Source organism: Tursiops truncatus, chromosome 11 (assembly GCF_011762595.2).
Source record: "Tursiops truncatus isolate mTurTru1 chromosome 11, mTurTru1.mat.Y, whole genome shotgun sequence".
NCBI lineage: Eukaryota > Metazoa > Chordata > Mammalia > Artiodactyla > Delphinidae > Tursiops > Tursiops truncatus.
In genome coordinates, this window is record NC_047044.1 from 3,024,765 (window position 1) to 3,047,897 (window position 23,133).

A 23,133-nucleotide genomic window follows, 5' to 3' on the forward strand; every position below is an offset into this window, starting at 1 on the left:
ATGCAGTTTGAATCCTTCTTGAATATCATTCAATTCTTGTTACTGAAGCAAAAACTCAGACGTCTGACGTTAATGGCTTAGCTAAGCAGCTGGAAGAGTGTGGCCACTGTAGCCGTTTCTAACCACCCTTGGAAGAGTCCCTGAAACTTGCCCAAAGAAACAAACAACAGTGGTGAGGCTCGGGGCCTTCAGAAGTCAGTGAGACATCTCTATAAAGAATGGGAAAGGGTTTCCCTGGTGGCGCAGTGGTTGAAAGTCCGCCTGCCGATGCAGGGGACGCGGGTTCGTGCCCCGGTCCAGGAGGATCCCACATGCCATGGAGCAGCTGGGCCCGTGAGCCATGGCCGCTGAGTTTGCACGTCCGGATCCTGTGCTCCGCAACGGGAGAGGCCACAACAGTGAGAGGCCTGTGTACCGCAAAAAAAATGGGTAAAACAAAGGTAAAAGAAAAAAGCACAACAAAAAAGATGGCCCTGTTACTGATGTCTGCTGTGAACAGCACACAGGGCAGCCTGCATTCCAATCACCTCTTGCAGACACACCTGCTTTCAGCATTTCTCCATTTATATCCAAGTTCGGTCCACAAACATCTCCCCTTTTTGGTAAAGGGGGGATGGCCCACATTCTTGTCACAAAATCTTACGTGATGAAGTCCTTCCTGTTGAATGACTAGGTGGATGAGAAACCACATTTCCTTCATGTCCTTAGAGCTACATCGTTCAGTCACTGATGCCTGAGTTTGAGAAAATTCATCTAAGACACCTTCGGCTGAAGACTCACAGTCTGTGATTCTGCTTAGACGATCAGTTTCGCTGTCATCATTAGCATCTAAAGAGCTGCCCTGCATCCCTCTGCGTGCATCTCCTAGTTCGTCTAATAATGAGGAAATGTCTTCCTCTGCCAATTTTCCTCTCCTTATCATTACAGGTGTAAAAAAATAAAAAATCCTAATTTTCTACTATATTCAATAAAAGCTTTTAAAAGAAAAGACTACAAAAATGTCTCCAGACTCTTTTTATACCTTCTTAAAAGATAACACAATCATTTGGGAAACACAATAAGAAAACTGAAGGATCACACAGAACGGATGGTTTATTTCTCAGTGACATCAGCCTTCTAGATGATTCCATCTTCCCATTCTTCCATCCTCTTATTATTTTAGTCCTTTTTTTTTTTTTTTTTTTTTTTGTGCGGTACGAGGGCCTCTCACAGTTGTGGCCTCTCCCATTGCGGAGCAACAGGTTCCGGACGCGCAGGCTCAGCGGCCATGGCTCACGGGCACAGCCGCTCCACAGCATGTGGGATCTTCCCGGACCGGGGCACGAACCCGTGTCCCCTGCATCGGCAGGCGGACTCTCAACCACTGCACCACCAGGGAAGCCCTAGTCCTTTTTTTTAACTGTAGTTAGGAATAATTGATGAGTAACAACAAAATAATACCTGGGATGACACAATAGCAAAATACTTTAAGACACAGAAAAAAAGTAAGATCATTATGATCTGACAATATATCTTAGATTTATAAAGAGGTCCAATGGACCTACAGAGCAGCTGCAAGACAGAATGGGATTTTATTCTATTTTCCAAAACGAAGTAGATTTTCTCCTTGCTCTTTGAAGAATGGAATAAAAATCATCAACCCATACACATAGTCTGAAATACTCAAACAGGAAACTCAAAAACTAAAGTTGGGTCGAATGGTCCTTGAGGGTTCACAGAGGTTCACGCCGTTCCTCAAAACCAAGGACAACACAGGACACTCCAGCAGCCTGCACAACGCCCCTCATCCTCCTGGTGCGTCCCTCGAAGAACCCTATCTGTCCCCGACCAAGAAGACCCCATGCGATGCTCGTGAGGGGTAAAACATTCATCCTGAGAACGGTTTTTCACTTCCGGTATCTGACAGGTCTAGCTAATCAGTCTGTGAGGAACATCTGTTAGTCTGCTTTCTGGTCAGTAACCGTTTTCCCTTGGAGTCTAAAGCTGACGATCCTTTAGGCCCAGTCAGAGGGGCTGGTGAACACAGTCTTCATCGGTCAGTTAACGCTCAAGGCTACCTTCCGCCCCGCTGGCTTGTGTCCACGCCCACAAGAGGTCCGGGATCCAGGCCTGCTTCACACTCTGTTCTTCATCCAGGGACGCCTGGCTGAGCCTGAGTGGCTGACCAACAGAACCCCGTCCAGACCCGACGGGAAGAGCCATAATCACCGCGAGTCTGTCTCATGCTCTGCCCGCCTGGTGTCCGCACCTCCGCCTGGCAGTGGAGGTCACCAGATGGGACCCAAAAGCCTGGCCTGGCCGCAGGCCGTGGAAGAGCCATCCTCAGCAAGACTTCAAGCTGTCTGTGCAGGACTCGTGAAAGCCCCCGACCAGGGAGGCCGAGCAGGGCTGTGCCGCCCCCTGAGCCCGCCACAGCCACCTGACCGCCGGCAGCAGCTGCCCCGACGTCGCCTGTGCTTGCCGCGCAGAGGGACCCAGGGCTGGAATCGGGCCTGACTCGTGCTTCTTTGGAGAAAATGGTCGTGGAAAGAATGTCACTTGTTAGACCTGGCGATGGACACGAACAGCTCAGAGAGAGGAGTAGATAGGTGGTTGATTGGTCTTAGGCAGAAAATAAAGATTTCTGGAGGGAGGACGTGCAGGTAGCTGGAAACAATGGCCGCCACCAAACCACTCGTCTCCCAATATTTCCTCTCAAAACAATACAGAACCACCAAAAGGGAAAAATAAAACTACGCTGACACCATGGCCTCTCAGCTTGAAAACAAAGGCTGCCCACGCCTCAAAGTCACTGTCAGTGAAAAAGAGATCTCACCCCGTCCTGGCTCACAACCTCTCCTCCCCCCACCTCCGGGGGGCTTTAGGATGTGGGGGGCAGGGAGGGGGGCACGGAAAGTGAAGGACAACCCCAGCAGGTGGGGGTCTCACCGATGCTGTCCGCCATCTGGGCTGCACGGACAGAATCCAACACAGAGAACAACCCCCTCTTTAAGAAGCTGTGACGCTCCACCAGTAGCTCTTGTAACACGCAGCACTACAGGAGGAATAAGCATGTGGCCTGTGTGTAAAGACGTATGTGTGTGTATGGATTTGTTAAATTAATATTAACAAAGTAAAATTTGATCTGAAAAGGGTTTCTGTGATTTAACAACAACCTCTGATAAAAGGGAAACCTTTAAAGATGCTGAAAAACAAAGAGACAGGAATTGGTACGTGTTATGTAAGAAACACTCTGCAAATTCCTGATTCTAACACAGTGAGATATGAACATTCTAGAAGAAAGCTGAAGTTTGTGGGGAGGAAGGATGAGCGAGAGTCTTCAATTGTAAATGCAGAGCCCCCCACTCAGCCCGCGCCCCCTGCAGGACTTTAATTATCACGCAGGGCCTGAGCCCGGGTCCAGGAAATACACGGCATCCTGCAACACTACGCAAGTGTGGGCAGGGGTCTCTCTGGGCAGAGCACCCAGGGCCGCAGGCTCTGAGCACAGGCTCAGCCTCCAAGTGGCCTTCACACGACTCGGGTGAAGTCAGGCGTTTCCGAAGGCCCTGGGCTGAACCGCTGAAGCTTCTGGATGTCAGATCATGTGGCATTTTACATTAGGAGGGTAAAGAGGGAAAGGATCCCACTGATGTATTGGTTAGCTTTTTCCTGTTAGCCACAGCCAGGACCACTTCAGCAATGCCTGCAACTTGAAACAAGAAATGAAGAGAAACCATTTAAAAGAAAGGAAATAAATCAGAAAACAACAACAACCGTGACACTGCACTCCAGTGGAGAGGAAGCAGAACTTGTCCTCTGACGAAAGGCCTTTAAAGGCTGCACAAAGGGCCCCAATTAGGGAGGATAAAACTCTACTACCTCGGCCTCGGGAATCATATCCGAACGTAAGAAAGCACTTCGGCACGTGTCAGTAAGAAAAGCTACAAATTGGGGAGATTAATCCTTGACTTAACTACCAGCAGCAAAAGCACAAACGCACATGACCAAGGAACTCGTGGCCGGCCGCGAGCAGAGCCAGGCTGCCGGCAGCTTCGGAGGTATCCGCGGGGCAGGGCTGCCCGCCTGGCTGTTCAAATAAAGCAGAGACACCGATTCCAGATCCGAAACGCCAGGACCTCGGCAAGTTACTTAACTTCTCCACGCTTCCTTTTTCCTAAACTCAAAGCAGTAACGCCGACCCTAGAAGGCTGTCGTTAGAATGAAAAGAAATGCACAGTGAAGTTAATTAAACTGTGAACTTAGCTCAGGGGAATCAGGGAAGGGGTCGGGGAGAACCCCTTCTCTACCCCACAACCCTATGACACTCCAGCTAGACAGCGGCTGTCACTTCAAGGAAGGGGAGCCACCACCTAAGTACCAGGAGGAACAAGACGATTAGCTCATGGATCGGGGGCCTCGGAGCCCCTGGTCCTAAGAGACTAACCCGCTCACCAGCGCACCAGCCCAGAACAATTGCTCCTTAAACGCTGGGGACTGTCACCTAACACATGAAAGGCTGCAGCTAAGCCATCACTTCTGGCAACGGAGGAAAAGACTGTAGACCCCCGGGGTCTGATTGGAGAGCGAGGTGAGGACACAGTGGGATCCAACTGATGGAAAGCAAGGTCCCAGAAAAAGGCCCACAGGCCACAGAGAGGACTGGCCGCCTTGTGGGTGGCTGACGACTGTACAGGCTTTGCTTTGTCGTTCATAAGAGACACCAGCGGGGCTTCCCTGGTGGCGCAGTAGTTGAGAAGCTGCCTGCTAATGCAGGGGACACGGGTTCGAGCCCTGGTCTGGGAGGATCCCACATGCCGCGGATCAACTGGGCCCATGGGCCGCAGCTGCTGAGCCTGCGCGTCTGGAGCCTGTGCTCCGCAACAAGAGAGGCCGCAATAGTGAGAGGCCCGCACACCATGATGAAGAGTGGCCCCCGCTCGCCACAGCTAGAGAAAGCCCTCGCACAGAAACAAAGACCATAACTAAATTAAGAAAACTCCTATCCCAACATCTTCTAAAAAAAAAAAAAGAGAGAGAGACACCAGCACCTTCCTCGGCTGGTGGAAGTGTAGCAGAGACCGGCTGAGGCCAACGCGTGTTCCGCATATGCACGCGCTGCATTTCCACAGAACTGCCCCAACTGAGTCCACCTCCACCTCGCTCCAGATGGGCCAGCGTGAGCCTCAGGGACTGGGGACAAACGATCCTGTGTGTAACGTCCCCCAGAGTGGCTGCTGGTCACACACCTGCTTCTGCCACACTAGCGCACACAGGGCACAAGGCCTGCAGCCGCCAGGCTCCACTACAGTGTTGTTTCCCTACACACACACACACACACACACACACACACGCACGCACGCGCGCGCGCGCACGCACCCTTGTCTATTCCAGGTTCCTAATTAGGCCTGCTGAACACAGCTCCTGCAGGTTGAAAACTCAAACGTCAATGCTGGAGAGGGTCCTACTTGCTCCTGGCCCTTCAGCTAATTCCCTAAGTCCCTTAACGTCGTGGAGCCCGGCCCACACTGGAACAGCCTCACGGGCCAACACTGATGCATCTACAAACAAGTGATGCACACATACAAGCACACAGACGCACACGCAGGTCCCGTCTCCAGCCAGGAGCTGCCAATAACGTCCGGAGCACCCCAAAGACGGAGCAAGATGGCAACCCCGACGCGGCTGCAGGGCAGACGTTCGAACATCCTTCTGGTCCACAACCTGGCAAACGTTATCAAGACTTAAAAATGCCCAACCGTTGAGTCGGTAACGGCTCTTCTAAGAGTACATGTCAAGGAAACCCTCCAAAATGCAATCAGGAATTTACTTACTGAGACACTACGTGTACCATCCGTGACACTGAAAATGCAGAAACCAGGCAAACGTGCATCAGCAGAAAACAGCCAAATTATATCACCACACGGCAGGCTACGGGCCGGAATGCTTGCGTTCCCCCCACATTTAAATGCTGAAACCCTAGCCCCAAAGAGGACAGTGTTAGGAGGTGGGGCCTTTGGGAGGTCCTTTGGTCATGAGGGCGCAGCCCTTACGAATGGGACTAGTGTTCTTACAAAAGGGACCCCCAAGAGCTCCCGCGCCCCTCCCACCCCGCGAGGACACAGTGAGAAGACGCCGGCTGTGCACCAGGCAGAGAGGCACCCCAGGATGCAGCCATGCCGGCCCCTGATCACAGACGTCCAGCCTCCAGAACCGCGAGAAACAAACTTCGCTGCTTGTGAGCTACCCAGTCTGTGGAACTTCGTACAGCAGCCCACACAGACGAGGACAGGACCTCTACTTCCTTTACGACAGCTTTACTGAGATACAACTTACACCCCACACAATCCAGCCAGTGAAAGTGGCTCTGAGTATATTCACTAAGCTGTGCACAATCACTACAACCTGATGTGAGGACATCTCGTCCCTCCTAATAGAAGCCTGCGCCCAGCGCGTCAACCCCCATCCCCCCGGTTCTGCTCCCAAGCCACAAGCAACCGCTAGTCTATGCTCTGTCTCTACAAATTCGCCATTCTGGACCTTTCATACGGACGGAATCACACAGCACGTGGCCTCTTGTGGCTGGCTTCTTTCGCTGAGCATGATGTTTTCAAGGGCCATCCGTGCTACAGTGTGTCTCGGTCCTCCGGTTCCCTTTCATTGCTGAAAGCTACTTCATTGTACAGGTAGATCATCCTTTATTTACACCTTCATCAGCTGATGAACACTTGGGCTGGGGTTTGGGTTTCACTGGCTGAAAGGAACAGTGCCCCCGTGCGTGCTTGGGCAGGCTTTTGCCGGTAACTCTAGGTTTAACCCTTTGCTGAGATGCCACACGCTGTTGGTCAAAGTTGCTCGGCTAGGGTGACGCCCCCAGCAACACATGAGGTTTCTAATTTCTCCACATCCTTGCCAACTTCTCCTACTGTTCCTCTTTTTGATTTCAGCCATCCTAGGGGGGGTGAGGTGGTATCTCATTGTGACTGGTTTGCATTCCCTAAGGATTAATGATGTCAAGCATCTTTTCATGCTTATTGGCCATTTGTCTTATCTTCTTTGGAGAAACGTCTATTCAAATGCTTTGTCCGTTTCTAAAAATTAGACTATCTTATTGAGTTATGAGAGTTCTTTATATATAATGGCTATGTCTCTTAGCAGGTAGATGATTTGCTAATATTTTCCCCCATTCTGCAGAGGTCTTTCCACTTTCTTGAGACTCTACAGCACAAAGTTTCCATTTCTATGTAGTCCGGTTCACCTATTTCTTTCTTTTGTCATTTTTGCTTTTGGTGTCATATCTAAGAAACCGTGGCCTAACCCAAGGCCGTGAAGCTTTACTCCTATGCTTTCTTATTAGAGTCCTATAGTTTTAGCTCTTACATATAGGTCCATGATTCATTTTATTTTTGTGTCTGGTGAGAGGCAGGGATGGAACTTCATTTTTTTGCATGTTGATATCTAGTTGTCCCAGCACCATATGTTGAAAAAGGCCATTTCCCCATTGGGCTGTCTTGGCGTCACTGTCAAAGAGCAACTGACTGTAAATATGAAGGTTTATTTCTAGACTCTCAGTTCTGTTCCATTGATCTACATGTCCATCCATAAGCCAGAATGACACTTTCTTGATTACTGTAGTTTGGTAGTAAGTTTTGATATCAGGACGTGTGAATCCTCCAACTTTGTTCTGTTTCAAGACTCTTTTGGCTATTCTGTGTCTCTTAAATTTTCATAGGAATTTAAAGATAAACATGTCAATTTCGGCTACAGTTCTGACAGGGATTGCACCGACTCTCTAGATCAATTTGGGGAGGACTGCCATCTTTATACTATTAAATCTTCCAGTCCACGACATGGGGTGTCTTTCCTTTATTTAGATCTTCTTTAATATCTTTCCACAATGTTTTCTAGTTTTCAGAGTAAATACTGTACTTCTTTTTGCTAAACTTAGATCATTTTATTCATTTTGACACTACTGTAAATGGAACTGTTTTCATAATTTCATTTTTGGATTGTACACTGCAAGTGTATAGACACGTAACTGGTGTTTCTACCTTGACCTTCTATCCCACAACCTTGGGTGAACTCACTTGTTGGCTTTCATAATTTTTTAGGATTTCTTTGGATTTTCTATATACAGATCATGTCACCTGCAAAGGGAGGTAGTTTACTTCTTCATTTCCATTCTCAATGTCTTTTGCTTCATTTTCTTGCCTAACTGCCCAGGCTAGAACCAGTACAAGGTTGAACAGAAGTGCGGTGCACACGCATCCTTGTCTTGCTGCTCATCATAAGGGGAAAGCGTTCAGTCTTTCCCATTAAGCATGACGTTAATTGTGGGTGTTTCGTGGACGCTCTTTATTAGAGAGGAAGTTCTTCTATTCCCAGTTTGTTGAGTGTTTTTATCGTGAAAGCGTGTTGGATTTTGTCAAAAAGCTTTTTCTGTGTCAATCATTCTGAGATGATTACGTTGTTTTGTCTTTCAATCTGTTAGTATAGTGTATTACACTGACTGATTTTTTCCTATGCTGAACCAACCTTGAATTCCTGAGATAAATCCCATTTGTTCTTTTACTACGCTACTACATTCAGTTTCTTAGTATTTCGTTGAGGATTGTTACATCTATCTTCATAAGGAATACTAGTCTCTGGCTTTCTTTCCTTGTGATATCTTTGTCTCCCATTTTGGTATCAGGATAACACTGGCCTCATTGAATGCACTGAAAATCGTTTCCTCTCTTCTATTTTTGGAAGAGCTTGTGAAGGAGCGGTGTTAATTCTTTGTTAAATGTGGGGAGAATTCACCAGTGAAGTCACATGATCCTCGGCTTTTCTTTGCTGGAATTTTTTAAATTACTAATTTAATCTCCTATATACATTGTTCTTGTATATATCCATGTAGATATTGACAAACAAATGTACATATTACATTATACTATATTATACTGTATTATATTAAATTATATTGAGAGAGAGAAACTTATTTTAAGGAACAGGCTCACACAATAATGGGGAATGGCAAGTCTGAAACTTGTAGGACAGGCCAGCAGGCTGGAAGCTCAGGCAGGATTTCTATGTCTTAACAAGAATTTCTTCTACTTCAGGAAATCTCAGTCTTTGCTCTTAAGGTCTTCAGCTGATTAGATAAGGTCCACCCATATTAGGCAGGGTAATCTGCTTTATTCAAAGACTACTAATTTAAATGTTAATCACATCTAGAATATACCTTCACAGCAGTATCTACACTGGTGTTTGACCAAATACGTAGGTGCCACAGCCTAGTCGAATTTATACAAAATTAACCATCACAGTCAGTTTTGGTCATTTGTGCCTTTCTAGGAACATCTCCTTTTCGTCCACATTCTGGAATTTGGAGAGTTGCTCACAGCGTTTCCTTAGTGCTGTTTCTCTCTAAAAGCACTCATAACTTTAGTCATTTGAGTCTTCTCCCCTTTTCTCCTAGGTCAGGCTAGCTGAAGGTTTGCCAACACTTTGTTGATATTTTTGAGGAACCAACACTGGTTTTATTGATTTTTCTCCACTGTTTTGTATCCTCTACCTCATTTACTTTGTTCTAGTCTTTATTTCCTTCCTTCTGCTTGCTTTGGCTTTAACTTGCTCTTCTTTTTCTAGTTTCTGAAATTGAAATCTCAAGTTAATGACCTGAGACGTCCTTTTTTAATATAAGTATCTCTTGGAGCACTGCTGTAGCTGCATGCCGTAAGTTTGGGTGTGTTGTGTTTTCATTTTCATTCATCTCAAAGTAATTTTCCTTGTGATATCTTCTCTGACACATTGCTTCTTTTTTTTAATCTTTTTTTTTTCAACTTATTTTTGGCTGTGTTGGGTCTTTGTTGCTGCGTGTGGGCTTTCTCTAGTTGCGGCAAGCAAGAGCTACTCTTCATTGTGGGGCGCGGGCTTCTCGTTGCAGTGGCTTCTCTTGTTGTGGAGCACAGGCTCTAGGTGCGCGGGCTTCAGTAGTTGTGGCACGTGGGCTCTAGAGCGCAGGCTCAGTAGTTGTGGTGCACTGGCTTAGTTGCTCTGCAGCATGTGGGATCTTCCCAGACCAGGGTTCGAACCCGTGTCCCCTGCACTGGCAGGCGGATTCTTAACCACTGAGCCACCAGGGAAGTCCCCACATTGCTCCTTTATGGTTGTGTTCTAAAATCTCCACGTATTTGTCAAATTCTTCAAATTTCCTTCTGTTACTGATATCTAATTTAATGTCTGTGTGGTCAGAGAACACAATTTGTATGACTTCCACCCGTTCAACTGTACTGGCGCTTGTTCTATGGTCTAGCGTATTGTCTGTCCTGGAGAATGTTTCGTGTGCACTTGAGAAGAATGTGATCCTGCTGTGATGGGTGCACTGCTCTGTACATGTCTGTTAGGTCTAGGGGTTTTCAGGTGCTTAGTTTTCTTTCTTTCTTGTTGATCTTCTGTCTAGTTTTCCTACCCATTATTGAAAGGACTGTGTCACTATGTTTTAAAAAGACGTTTTTTAAGTGCTTAATGACTTTGGGAAATGTGTAGTAGCTATTAAACAAAAAGCAACACTAGAATGTGCATGCATAATATAACTGCTGCAGTGTAAAAAGTATATTGACAAAAGACCAGAAGGAAATTAATAAAACATGCCAATGACGGCTTCTGGGACAAGGAGCTATACTGTTAATGAGTTTTCCAATTTTTCAATAAGTCCATTATTTTGACCATCATCAAGATGTTTTTAAGTAGAAAATCTGACTACATACACGTCACGGGCTCTGCAAGCATACAGCCTGCTCCTGTCATTTCAGGGGCTGCCGGACAGCAGCCCCACCCTCTGGTTCTGACCCACTGGCGTTGCCAGGGCCCTCTGCTCTCCACTCCCCCCACATGGAACAGAACTGCCACAGGAAGCCTCCTGTATGCAGATGCGCTCGTTTCTGTCTTTAAAATGTTTCTGAGACGAATTGTGGACCCCGAAAGTACATCAGGTGGGAGGAACACCAAAGGAAGCCAGGTAAGGATGCATTTAAAAGCAGTCTTGGTTCAGGTAACACATGGAAAAAACAAAGTGCAATGAGGGAAAACTTAAATGCAAACAAGGAAAATTAAAACAACTGTTTCTAAAACTGTAACTTATCAATGAGAAATGAGCAACAGCTCTTCTCTCCCTGTCACTCGAAGCCCAATTCATACTGACAGTGGAAAAGGCAAAAGAATGGCGGCGCCACTGGCATTCAGCTGACAGCAAACTCCCAGCATCATTTCTGCTCTGTGTCCCGACTGGTTGGCATCACTTCTCCTCTGCGCCCCTTGCCAACCGCACACCAAATCCAATTCCAGCGCGTCCCAATCTCCAGGAACCACGTGCTAAAATGTCTTCTCTGGGCAAAATTAACCTGTTTAAAAACAACCTGTGCTTTTGAGATTCTGATTTACAAACAGGAACATAAAAATAAATACCCATGGGGCTTCCCTGGTGGCGCAGTGGTTGGGAGTCCGCCTGCCGATGCAGGGGACTCGGGTTCGTGCCCCGGTCCGGGAGGATCCCACATGCCACGGAGCGGCTGGGCCCGTGAGCCATGGCCGCTGAGCCTGCGCGTCCGGAGCCTGTGCTCCGCAACGGGAGAGGCCACATTAGTGAGAGGCCCGTGTACCGCAAAACAAATAATAATAAATAAATAAATAAATAAATAAATAAATACCCGTAATGTTCATAAGCAAATACACTGTTTATGCCAGTCACTTTCTGTATTAGCTTTCAAGGGTAATTTATTTTACGAGAAAATGACATATAAAATCAAATCAATCAGAGCTTACACATTCTGATAATGAAAATCAATTGTAGAATACTCCTCATCTTCCAAAATTCGTCACCGGCATTCGTCCCATGCGCCCAACCCTCGTTCAGTCCGTCCGAAGAGCTGGTCCAAAGTGCCAGAGTAGTTTCTAAGGCTAAGTAGCACAGAGGATGGGGAGGGGGTGCTTCTCCGTTTCTCGCTGTGCTGAAATTACTTGGTTCAAGTAAAAGATGTCTCTACTTAAACTGTGGGACTCAAGGTGACCGAATAATGGCTCTTGATCTTAAATCACATTTAACATTGCTCAAAGGAACGTGGCAGTCCCTGTTTGAAAAACACAGGCTTTACTTAAAACGTGCGCCACGCCTGGGGGGAAGAAAACTAAAAAAATCCAACGACAGGAGAATGGTTTCATGAATTATGCTACATTATCTCAACAGAATATTATGTGCAGGAGGTGGAAACGATCTTTACAAAGATTTCTTAATAATATAGGGATGAGCTTATGTTACAAGGTTAAACGGGGAAAAGGCATGAAACGATTTTATACATAATGTGCTTTGAACTACATAAATACAACACACGGCGAAAAGACTCAGGAGCTCTGCCCAAACGGCTGTCCTCCCCGGGCGCTGCCGTGGGCCCGTGCCCCGTCTCCAGGTCGGCCTGATGGGGACACACAGGCACAGACACCAACTAGGGATGACCAGCGAGCAGCCGTCGGGGGCCCCAGTGCAAAGGGCGGTGGGAAACGCGGCCGGCTCAAGGCTAGGGGGGCCCTCCTTCCTTCCAGCACAAACCAAGACATCAGGACCCCCGGGCTCAGCGGAGCTTAGAGAGAAAGAAACTGGACCCAACCCTGTGCTTCCCAGCCGGGAGCCGCACCTCGCCACACGGAGCCCTCCTCCGCCTCCGAGCACACAGCACCCTCCCAGAGTGACACTCAGCTCCTGGGCTCCCCCCGCTGGCCTCAGCACCGCTTGCATGGCCATCTTCTCCCACCTCCGCCTCTGGACAGTCCGCACACCGTGACCCCACCTCCAGGGTCCCAAGAGCTCTGCTGACCTCCGTCCCCAGCCGTCCCTTGGGGGGGACAGGCACCTCCAGGGCCCACCCAAGACCATGGGCTCCATCCCGAGGTTAGTTGGGGATTTGTTCCACACTTACTTGGAGAGGCTGTGGCTGGCGGTGGTGCACATGCATGTGTCTGTGTGTGCCCGAGCGTGCATGCACGTGTGTGTGCACCAAACTTGCATTTTGAAGACACTGTGTCCCAGGAGGAGACCTGGGCTGCTGGCAGCCCCAGGAGGCCAGGCGGGCCGCTACACGTGTGCGTGTGTGCGTGCGTGCGTGCGGGAGTGTGCGGTCAGGGCTGCGGAAGGCAAGGGGAGTCTCTTTGAGTCTCTAACCGAAGGCACCACTTGAACACAGATTCTCTTTCCTCCAGCTTTTCTCTCTTCCGGACAATTAACATCACGGTCATGTCCCTTCGTCCTAGCTTGCTGATCATTCAGACAAACGCACAATGGATCGCTTGGGCCTTACAATGTAAGTTGCTGCTAGACTCATTAAGGCAAACTTATTTACCACATTAATTAAACGGTCTATTTAACACGGAATATCAGTTCTCTAATCACATCTCAGTTGAACTTCTTCTTTCAATTAACAGCTCTGAAGTCTACTGACAGAGGTCCTGCTGTTCTAGGATCATTAAGAACATTTTCATTATCTGTCAGATGAGAGAGGGAGAAGCAGAGAGGCAGGAGCGCTCTCAGGAGTGACCTGTCCCTGCTGAAGAGACGTGGGGGGAGCAGCCCGTGCTCGCTGGTTGCTTAGCAATGAAGAGACTCCCATGAAATCGTCAGTGCTGGGAGAGGGGTGGCCACAAAACGGACCAAGTGGGTACATTCTCATCCTCAGAGGATCACATCTGCCCCGGAGTCAACCTCACCCTCCAGATTACAACAACGATGGAATCGAAGCTGACCAGAAACTGAAATGGCTAAAACACAAGCGAAAAAACCAACAAACACCAAGGCAGGAAGGTTCGCATGAAGACAAAGTAATATCAGTTTTAAAAAAAATGCTACAACTAAAGAGTAAACCCCTCCCGTGGCATTTAGATTTTATCCATAGATGAATTAAAAAGCAGATCCTGCACATGTGTTATCAGAATTGTTTTTAAACTTGAAATATAAACCAGGTGAAGGTATATTACAGTTGGCTGCTGCAACATAAATGGAAGAAAAAATATGCAGTCCTCACAGAGAAACAGCACAACCCAACCTAAATGCCCATTAAACCAATTATTTTGCATGTAATTAATATTTCCATAAAATTAAATGCTACTAGTATATCAGAAGCAGAAAGGTGATGAACTGCTGCACAAATGCAATTAAAGAAGATTCGGTTTTTAGCTTGTAAGCAAAACATTCAACTAATATTCTGCCACCTTAACCTTACCCATTTCAATCCAAACCATTAAAGCCAGTGCTCTGATGACCGTTAACACAAAACTACACTCCCCATATATACTGCATTTCTCCTCATATATTAGTAAAAGGAAGATATTAATAATAATAACTGCATCTTAATGTCTTCAGTAGTTGGGCATGTGGATTTAAAGACTTTTTTAAAGCTGGCATCAATGAGAAAACTACTATTCTCTAATATCAGTTGTCATTAATAACAGTAAAACTAATAGCAATTTTCAGTACTGGTATAATTATGCATAGCAACATCGTAAGGCCACTGAAGTCCATGTTTAATGTTTGTGAGAAGAAAACATCATGATATGGTCTTACCTATGTATTCGCAGATGAAGACTACAAAGAAAGGGGTGACGAGGTCATTTATCCCCTGAACGTATCCACTGGCAGGGTGACGTATGGCCCATATAAACAATATCCTTTCAAAAATCTGAAAGAAAATTGAACAGCTGGTGAAGCAAAAAGTGAACGCATCAGAAACTTTTAAATGTACACATTCTTAAAATATACACTATCAATACTTTTCGATCTCTAGTACGAAAATACCAATGGGTTTCATTTTTTTGTAAAATTCCAGTTATCTTAATTTTTTATAGACTCACAAGCAATATGGAGTACGTCACCAACCCCTGGGCTCAGTCCCACCCCACGAGCTGGCTCCAGAGGATGCTCTCTGCTCCTCCGAGCCCCTTGGGTAACCACGGCATGTGGCTGCCCTGGACTTGGCCAGCCAGCACAGGAGCACCCAGCCCATCAGCGAAGGAGACAGGGATGGAGGGACAGAGGGATGGATGGGCAGGGGGTGGACGCATGCATGAATGGGCACACGGATGGACGGAAGGGTGCATGGGAGGGAGGGAGGGAGGGAGTGGATGGATGGATGCTCTAAATTTCCCACATGTGATTTTTTTTTATTGAGGTATCATTGACATATAACAGTATGTTAGTGTCAGGTGTACAACATATGGTTCAATATCTGTAAATACTCTATTGGGAAATGGCCACCATAATAAGTCTAGTTAACATCCATCACCGTACACACGTTATACATTTTTTTTCTTGTGATGAGGACTTTTAAGATTTAGTTTCTTAGCAACTTTCGAAGACGGGATACAATATCATTAACTGTACTCTCCAAGCTGTACATTACAGCCCTAAGACTTTTTGTTTCATTCTGACCCCGTTCACCCATGTCACACACACACCCCAACCCTCACCTCTGGCAACCACCAATCTGTTCTCTGCATCTCTGAGCTTGGTTGGTTTTTTAATGGATTTTCTTTCAGATTATTTCCCACAATACTGAATAGCTCATTATGAGACACTGAATACAGCCGGCTGTGCTATACAGCAAATCCTTGCTGCTTGTCTGCTTTACGTATAGTAGTCTGTCCCTCTCAAGCCCACACTCCTAATTTATCCCTCCCCCTCCCCTCCCCTTTGGTAACCGTAGGTTTGTTTTCTATGTCTGTGGGGTCTGCTTTACGTATAGTAGTCTGTCCCTCTCAAGCCCACACTCCTAATTTATCCCTCCCCCCCCTTCCCCTTTGGTAACCGTAGGTTTGTTTTCTATGTCTGTGGGGTCTGCTTTACGTATAGTAGTCTGTCCCTCTCAAGCCCACACTCCTAATTTATCCCTCCCCCCCTTCCCCTTTGGTAACCGTAGGTTTGTTTTCTATGTCTGTGGGGTCTGCTTTACGTATAGTAGTCTGTCCCTCTCAAGCCCACACTCCTAATTTATCCCTCCCCCTCCCTTCCCCTTTGGTAACTGTAGGTTTGTTTTCTATGTCTGTGGGTCTGTTTGGTTTATGCATTCACGTGTATTACTTCTTGGACTCCACACGTCAGTGACACGACAGACGTCCTCTTAAACCCCCGGAGACCAATCAGCATCTGGAGGCCGGCGTCTTCCATCACCCCTGCCCCCGCCAGCCGTCCGACAACCCGGGGGCCGCCTCTCTCCCGACCGCTACAACACTCACTCACGCCACCCTCTCCTCCACCTTCCTTCAGGAGAGGGATCTCGCCAGGCGCAACACAGCGCCCTCAGCCACGCGCACGCACACACACCACACACACACACACACACACACACACACACACACACACACAGAGCGCCTCCGTGTCCGGCCCCTGCCTCACGGTCCTCTCCTCCTCTCCGCCCAGCTCCCAGATTCCAGCTGCGCTGAGCCCACCAGGCTGACACCTCCTGCCGGGCTCGCTGCCTAGAGAGCCTGTCCCTCCCCTGTTTACCTGGCTTCCAGCTAAGCCCCAGCCCTCGATGGAGACTGTGCTGCCACCTGTGCCTCCCAGCCTGCTGGGAGAGCCAAGCGCTCCTGCTTGGGAGCCTCCCCGGGTCCCCCACCCGGCAGAGCGTCCCTACTGAGCCGAAGCGCCTCCCTTCAGTGACGCACCCACTGCCAGCTCCCCGACTCCGGGCTCCTGCCACTGGGCCAGGCCTCGCCGCCCTCCTGGGCCTCCCACCAGCGCAGGCTGGACCAGCGAGCGTGCCAACAGAGGATGACTCACATCATTTCCAAACGGGCCGACCTTGCAAAGCCAAGCATGTTTGTACCCAAGGAGGTCAACCCCTCCGAATACCGCCTACATTCCTACACATCACCGGGCCTGTGGTCTAGACACCCCCAAGTCACCACCAGCTCCGGCATTTACAGCGAGGGGCCTGGCGCCCAGACGGGGGAGGTCAACCAGGGCACGAGCGGCCCTAGATCCCAGGCCACCGCCCAAACCCCACCCTAGCACTCGTCCACTGAGGTTCTTCCAACTGAGCCACAACGGAACCACCCGTTCATCAGGCGGCAGCTCGGCCCAGCACCTGTAACAGGGGCACCCGGTAAATGTTTGCTGAGTGAGCAACACGTTCATGCTCTCTATCCATACACATTTGTCGTTTTAAGTCAACAGCTTTCCAGCCAGAACTGAATATTTAAGTAAGATCAAAAGACCAAAATCATTCAGCGACGTTCGCCATTTGCTGTCTCCCACAGACAGCACCAGGTGGTGAGTCCTCACGCTGCAGCATCAGGCTCACCGCCCTCGGTGACGCGGGGAGCAGCACCCCACAAGCCAGGGTGGCGGGCAGCCGAGAGGACACGAGCAGGCGGGGTCCTTGCGGGGGGACCCCTCTCGGGCCCCAGCACCTCTCAGTCACAGGTCAGACATGCAGCAGCCACGGCCCCGCCCGGCCGCGTGTACACGAGGAAAGCCCAGGGACGGGCGGCAGGGCTGCGCGTGCAGGGGGCGGCCTGGGTGCGGACAGGCTGGGAGGGTAAGGCACCCTCAGCCCAGGCTCCGCTGGCAGGAGAACCCCAGGACTGCTCGTCAGGAAGCTCCGTAGGGGCCTGGAGCCCTGCAGGCCAGGAGCAGGGGAGGGTGGACGGGGGCTACACGCAACAGGCAGGAGCAGTGACAGGCAGGGGAGGCCCGGACGGCTGGCCACACGAGGGCAGGAGGGGCAGCGAAGGTTAGCTGAGCATCTCCTCGCTCACTGGGGCCCTGGCAGACCTCCATCCAATGCTGCACAGTCTGCCAAAGTTGACCGGCAGGCAGGGGGTCCACCTGCACACCTCCTGGGACGCCCGCCCCTGGAGTTTGAGCAGGGCCCTGTGACCTGCTTCTAACCAACCAAATACAGCCAAGGGGATAGGATTACGTCCAAAGATCATAACCCAGCCTGCCAGGAGACACTCTCCCCTGCTGGCTTCCGCGAAGCCAGCTTCTGAGCTATGAGCTGCACATGCAAAGGGCCACGTGCCGAGGAACTGAGTGGGGCTGAGAGCCGGCAGGAACCCGAGACCCCCAGCTCTGCAGCCTGCAAGCCCCCAGATTCTGCCAGCAGCCAGGGGCGTTTAGAAGCAGACCCTTCCCTAGGGGAGCCTCAGATGAGGCTGTGGCCCAGACAGCACCTTGACTGCAGCTTGCGGAGATCCTGAGCTAAGACCTGCCCAGACTCCTGAGCCGCAGAAACTTTGAGACAACAAATGTGAATAAATGTGTGTTGTTTCAAGGCGCTAGGTTTGTGGCAATGCTGTTATGAAGCAAGACATAACTAACACAGAGGAGACAACTGAGGCACAGAGGAGTTAAGCAACTTCCCCAAAGTCACACAGCCTGTGAGCAGCAGAGCCAGGATTCCACCCTGCTGGTCTGACTAAATGGGGGCCTTGTACAGCCTAGAAAGGGCCACCACTGCTATGCTTTAGGATAAAAGAGTTGTTTTCATACATGAATCGAAAAAGAAGAGAAGACCAAGAAATTAGAATTTTATAGTAAGAAAGACACAGAAAAGACTATGAGCTCCTGGTGAGGAAAGTCTGCATCAGCTGTATCTGCACCTGCCTGAGGTGCAGCAGGGAGCCGTCCATGCAGCAGGGGTTTGGGGTGTGTGTGTGTGTGTGTGTGTGTGTGTGTGTGTGTGAGAGAGAGAGAGAGCGCACATGTGGATTGAAGGACACGCCAGAGCCCGGAGCACAGAGACCTCCCCTCCTTTGCAATCTCATCCTCCTGGCAAGTGGTAATTTAAGCCATGGGAGTCCGTTAACAAGCCTCACACTTTCAGAGGCCTTGTGACACACACACACACACACACACTCGTAAACCTGCTCACAAGCATGAATGCCATTTTGCCCTCGGCGGCCCTGGCACCAAGAGAAGCCATTTGGCACAGATGACGTGGCCGGCTTTACCCTGGGAGGAATGGCCGGGGCACTCGAATCTTGTCCAGTGCAAACAATTCAGCGCCTGTGCAGGCGACTGGAATGGACTGTTCCTGGTGCCGGGAAAGGCCTGAGACAGCTGCAGGGGGGCTGGGCTGGCCGGGGCTCCTGACTCAGGCCCAAAGCAAAGCCTCCACTGGCCCAGCTTCTCCTGTGGGGAGTCCAGAGCAGGCTGTCCTGAGATGAACTAGTTCCCCCGAACACTCCACAAGGAACCCAAAGAGAGAACCCCAGAACCATCAGTCCCCGGAGCCAGGCTGCAGGGCATGGGCGGGGGGCGGGGGGGGGGGCGCTGAGCATCCCCCTCAGGGAACAGGCAGAGGCCAGGCACGTCCACGGCGCCGTCCACAAGGAGAGAAACCAGCCATCTAGGCCTCTGGCAGCTGGCGCCAGCCTTGATGTTAAGGCGCTTGGAAAGGGTGCACTGTATTATTTTGAGGAAAAATGTAGAATTCAGAGTTCCTATGAGCTAAGGCAAGCTGTCAGTTCAAATCCCTTAGGTTTAACGCTACTTGATCTCTCTGGATAACCTGGAAGTTATATTTTTACAACTTTAACCCCAGTAATGTGTAAATAAAGGGCCGGGTGCCTCAAGCATAAAACGAAAGCGGCTTCTAAGGCGGCAGGCAGGCTGCGGCGGCGAGAAGAGCACGTCCCTGGAGGTCTGCAAACCAGGTGCAAATCCAGGCTCTGCCACCACAGAGACGTGGCTTTGGGGCCATGAGGCCCTGAGGTCAGGCCTAGATCGCATGGGCAGCACCGTGCCCCCAGGCACCTCCATCCCTCACCTAGGCCCCCGCGGCAGGCCCAGCGGCCCCCGGTCTCCTGGCTGGTCGCCCTGCTGACACCTGTACTCACCATCCCATGGAGCGGCGCAGGGGCTGCTGAGATGCGAACGCATCAGGTCACACGTCCAGCCCCGGGGCTTCCCTGACTCTGAGGGAAAAAGCAGACCCCTAGCCGTGACTCCACCACCCCTCGTGGCCTCCACCGGGTCCCCTCACACTGCGCCCACTTCTGTCTCTACCTCGGGGCCTTTGCACTTACTTACTTGTTCCTTCTGCCTGGAATGCCCTTCTCCCAAACTTCCCATGGCCACTATGGTTTTCAGTATAAGATCTTAGCTCAAACCCTTCTCACGGAAGACAGCATCCTTTACGCCCCATTGAGGCGGCAGATCCTCTTCCCCGCCCATTTCCACAGAAGCCCCGCCCATTTCCACGGAAGCCCCGCCCCCCCAGGAAGGGTCTTCTTCTATTTCGCTCACTTCTGTGCCCTGGGTCCTGGCGTGTAGCTGAATGGAGCTCCATTGGCTGAATGGACGTGTATATGAGTAAGGTCCCCCACCCTCCATTTTCAGCCCTTGCTCCCCTCTGCTCTGTAAGCTCTCTGCCATCAGGGGGCACCTGGACCTTCCCGCCTGGGGTCTCTCTGGACAGACGACACCCGGGGAGTCTCCTGGATTTGGGACTGGCTTTTCCCATTCTGTTTCTCCATCAAGCAGTGCTCCAGACCTGGCTCCTCAGATGCCAACCAGTCAGGACCTCACGGTCCCCCACTTGTGTAAGATGGGAAATGGCCTGGGAGGGGAGACTCAGCTCCACGGAGGGGAAGGAGGTGGGGGCATTTGGTGCAGGGAGACTTCGGAGAGGAGGCGACGGCAAACAGGGCTGTGAGGCTGACGAGGAGTTGTTCAGAGGGAAGGAGGCAACAAGAGGAGCCTCCTAGAGAGAGACAGACAGACAGACAGCCACGGCAAGAGGCAGCAGGACGGGCAGGGCTCAGGCGCCACGCGTGGCTGAGGAGCGGGGTCAGCGGCCTTCGCAAGACGGCTGGTTCCACGTACAGAGAACTTTCTGTTTATCCACACACAGGTCTCCCTGCTTCCAGGCCACAAGTCAAGCACCGAGAGTGAACAGAATCTACCGCAGGAGGCCGGGCAAAGCACTCGCGACTGTCCGCCAGCACCGGGTCCGCGCGCCCTCCTCGGGGACCATGCCACCTGCGAGCCGTCTCCATGCCCACGTGCCCCGATGCCACACAGGCACCCGGCCGCTGCCGAGACCTGGAGCCCTCACAGCTTCGATGCCAATAAATAACATCCCCGGTGGCTCTGACGCTTGCGTGCCCTTCACCTGCCATCTGCTCTGGGCAAGCGCTCCTACTTCCTCACGTAATCAGAGCCAGGAGGCTGCACCTAGAGCCTCTCGCCTTCTTGCACGTTATTTCCCTGTAACAGTAGCTATTAATTTAGAAAGTAAGAACAACTCCCGTGCTTTATGCGTCTCTGGGCGGGAGAGGGGGAAGAAAAGGTAAACCACTTGCTTAAATCTCCTTCAGCCTCTCTCTTCCAAGAGCTTATCTTCGTCAGTTTCAAGGAGCAGCTTCCTCTCCCCCCAAATCACCCATCTCCATCCCTTCTACCCCTTTCACAAAGCAAGTGTGTACATCCAAATTTAATACGCCCCACGCATAACAGGAACAATTCTCTAGATAGGATCAATGATTTATGTAATTTCAAATATTTTAGGAATCATGGGTCCACTGTCATCCTCCTCTTATGAAGTAATTAATAAGAAAAATTCAACCTGAGGTTTTCACAGATCACAAGGACCAATGGTAACGGTCCTGCCGTGCTGAGGACACCAGGAGGCCGAGGCAGGCTCCACCCCAGACAAGCCAACCACCCGTCCCAGGCCCCGCACCTGCCCTCGCGGGCGAGTCGCCTGGCCCAGGCGTCCCCTCCAGCCCTGCTCTGGGACCAGCCACCCCAGCCCCAAACAGGAAGCAGCATCTGGCTGAGGGGCAGGCAGAAGCTGACAGAGAGATGAGCCCCGTCTAGACTTCCAAGGAAAAAACTCCACTGACTGTAATAATGTAGAAGAGATCTCCATACAGAGAGGATGCCTGGTGACACTGGGAAAACGTGAACCCAAAAGGATGGAGGGGGACCCCGAGTCCTGACCTGCCCATAGCTGAGGGGGGCTGAAGGGAGGGCGCTGGCTGGGGCAGGGGCTGCAGGATCCGCAAGGCAGCGAGGCTCCCTCGTGCCCCTGGCCGTGCCCCGGGCCCCCCTCAGCTCCAGCCTCCAGGACCCATGTGCCAAGACCACGTGTTCCGACGTCTGCCCCTTGCGTGCCCGCCCTGAGCTGTCCGGCTGGCTCAGCCTCCAGGCTCTGTCCGCTCCCATCCCTGCTCCCGGACCCTCTCCCCGGGTGCCAGTGGGACAGGAGCGGGACACTGGACTCGGTGGCCCCGGGAGACAGGGCTGCTGCAGGACGCCCGGGACAGACCTAAACCCATCGGCGGCACAGTTAACTTACTCATAAAGGCTGTGGGCAGAGAGGCAGTCACTACAGACCAGGCTGTGATGCCGATTAGGAGGCCGCCGCCTGCCATCGGAAACCACAGCCGAGCTGCAAGGGTGCAGCGTTTCTTTTTCTTTGTTGTTTCCTTTTCACTGACTGATTTATTCTGTATCTTTTGTCTTAAATCACTTCATAGGAGCATGCTTTGCTTTTGCTTTGAAATCACAAAAAGTAGCACTGATTCCAGCCGAAGTCACTTAGCGTCACTGAAAAACTCCCCCAACCATTAATCCGACACAGGCCCACGGGCCCCGGGGTCCCCATTGCTTCCCTCTGGAAGCCCCTCGGCTCGTTTCCCAGCAAGGCCGCCACGCAGCCCGGGAAGGCGCTCCGACCGTGCGAGCACTCGGGCAGCAGCGTGGAGGGAGGGCTCCCCTGAGGTCACTGTGCCCTGCCCTCGCCGCCGTCATAATGAGCTCTCCCCAGATCAGACACAGAGACCCCGACGGAGGAACTGCAATCCCGGCCCCAGCGCGGAGCGGCCCGTGCTGAGGGACTTCTACACCTGCATCAAACAATGGCACGGTTATTTTGCAAAGAATGAATGCATCGAGCCATTTCTAAGCTTTTGCTCTCAGACTGGTTAAAAAACAAAACGAAACAAAACAAAACATAAGCCACTGATTGTGCACTGCTTTCCCCAAACTGTAACAGGCTTTAAGGGGTACGAGTTACACACAGGGTCCCCCGGCGTGTCTGCAGAGGCCAGCGGGGAGCACACTCTCTCCTCCTGCCCCGCCCCCTTCCCCGGGTCCCATCCGATTCTCCAGGGCCT

At 50.7% G+C, this 23,133-nt stretch overlaps 1 protein-coding gene across 5 annotated transcripts in view; it reads right to left on the reverse strand.

Moving 5' to 3' along the window:
- TBC1D22A (TBC1 domain family member 22A) overlaps nt 1–23,133 on the reverse strand; it is a 357,101-nt gene that overhangs the window by 209,474 nt on the left and 124,494 nt on the right. For all 5 annotated transcript variants that reach the window (XM_073788040.1, XM_073788039.1, XM_073788041.1 and 2 more), the window contains one exon: nt 14,570–14,684. In XM_073788040.1, the coding sequence (XP_073644141.1) occupies nt 14,570–14,684 (115 nt within the window). The remainder of the gene's footprint in view (nt 1–14,569; nt 14,685–23,133) is intronic.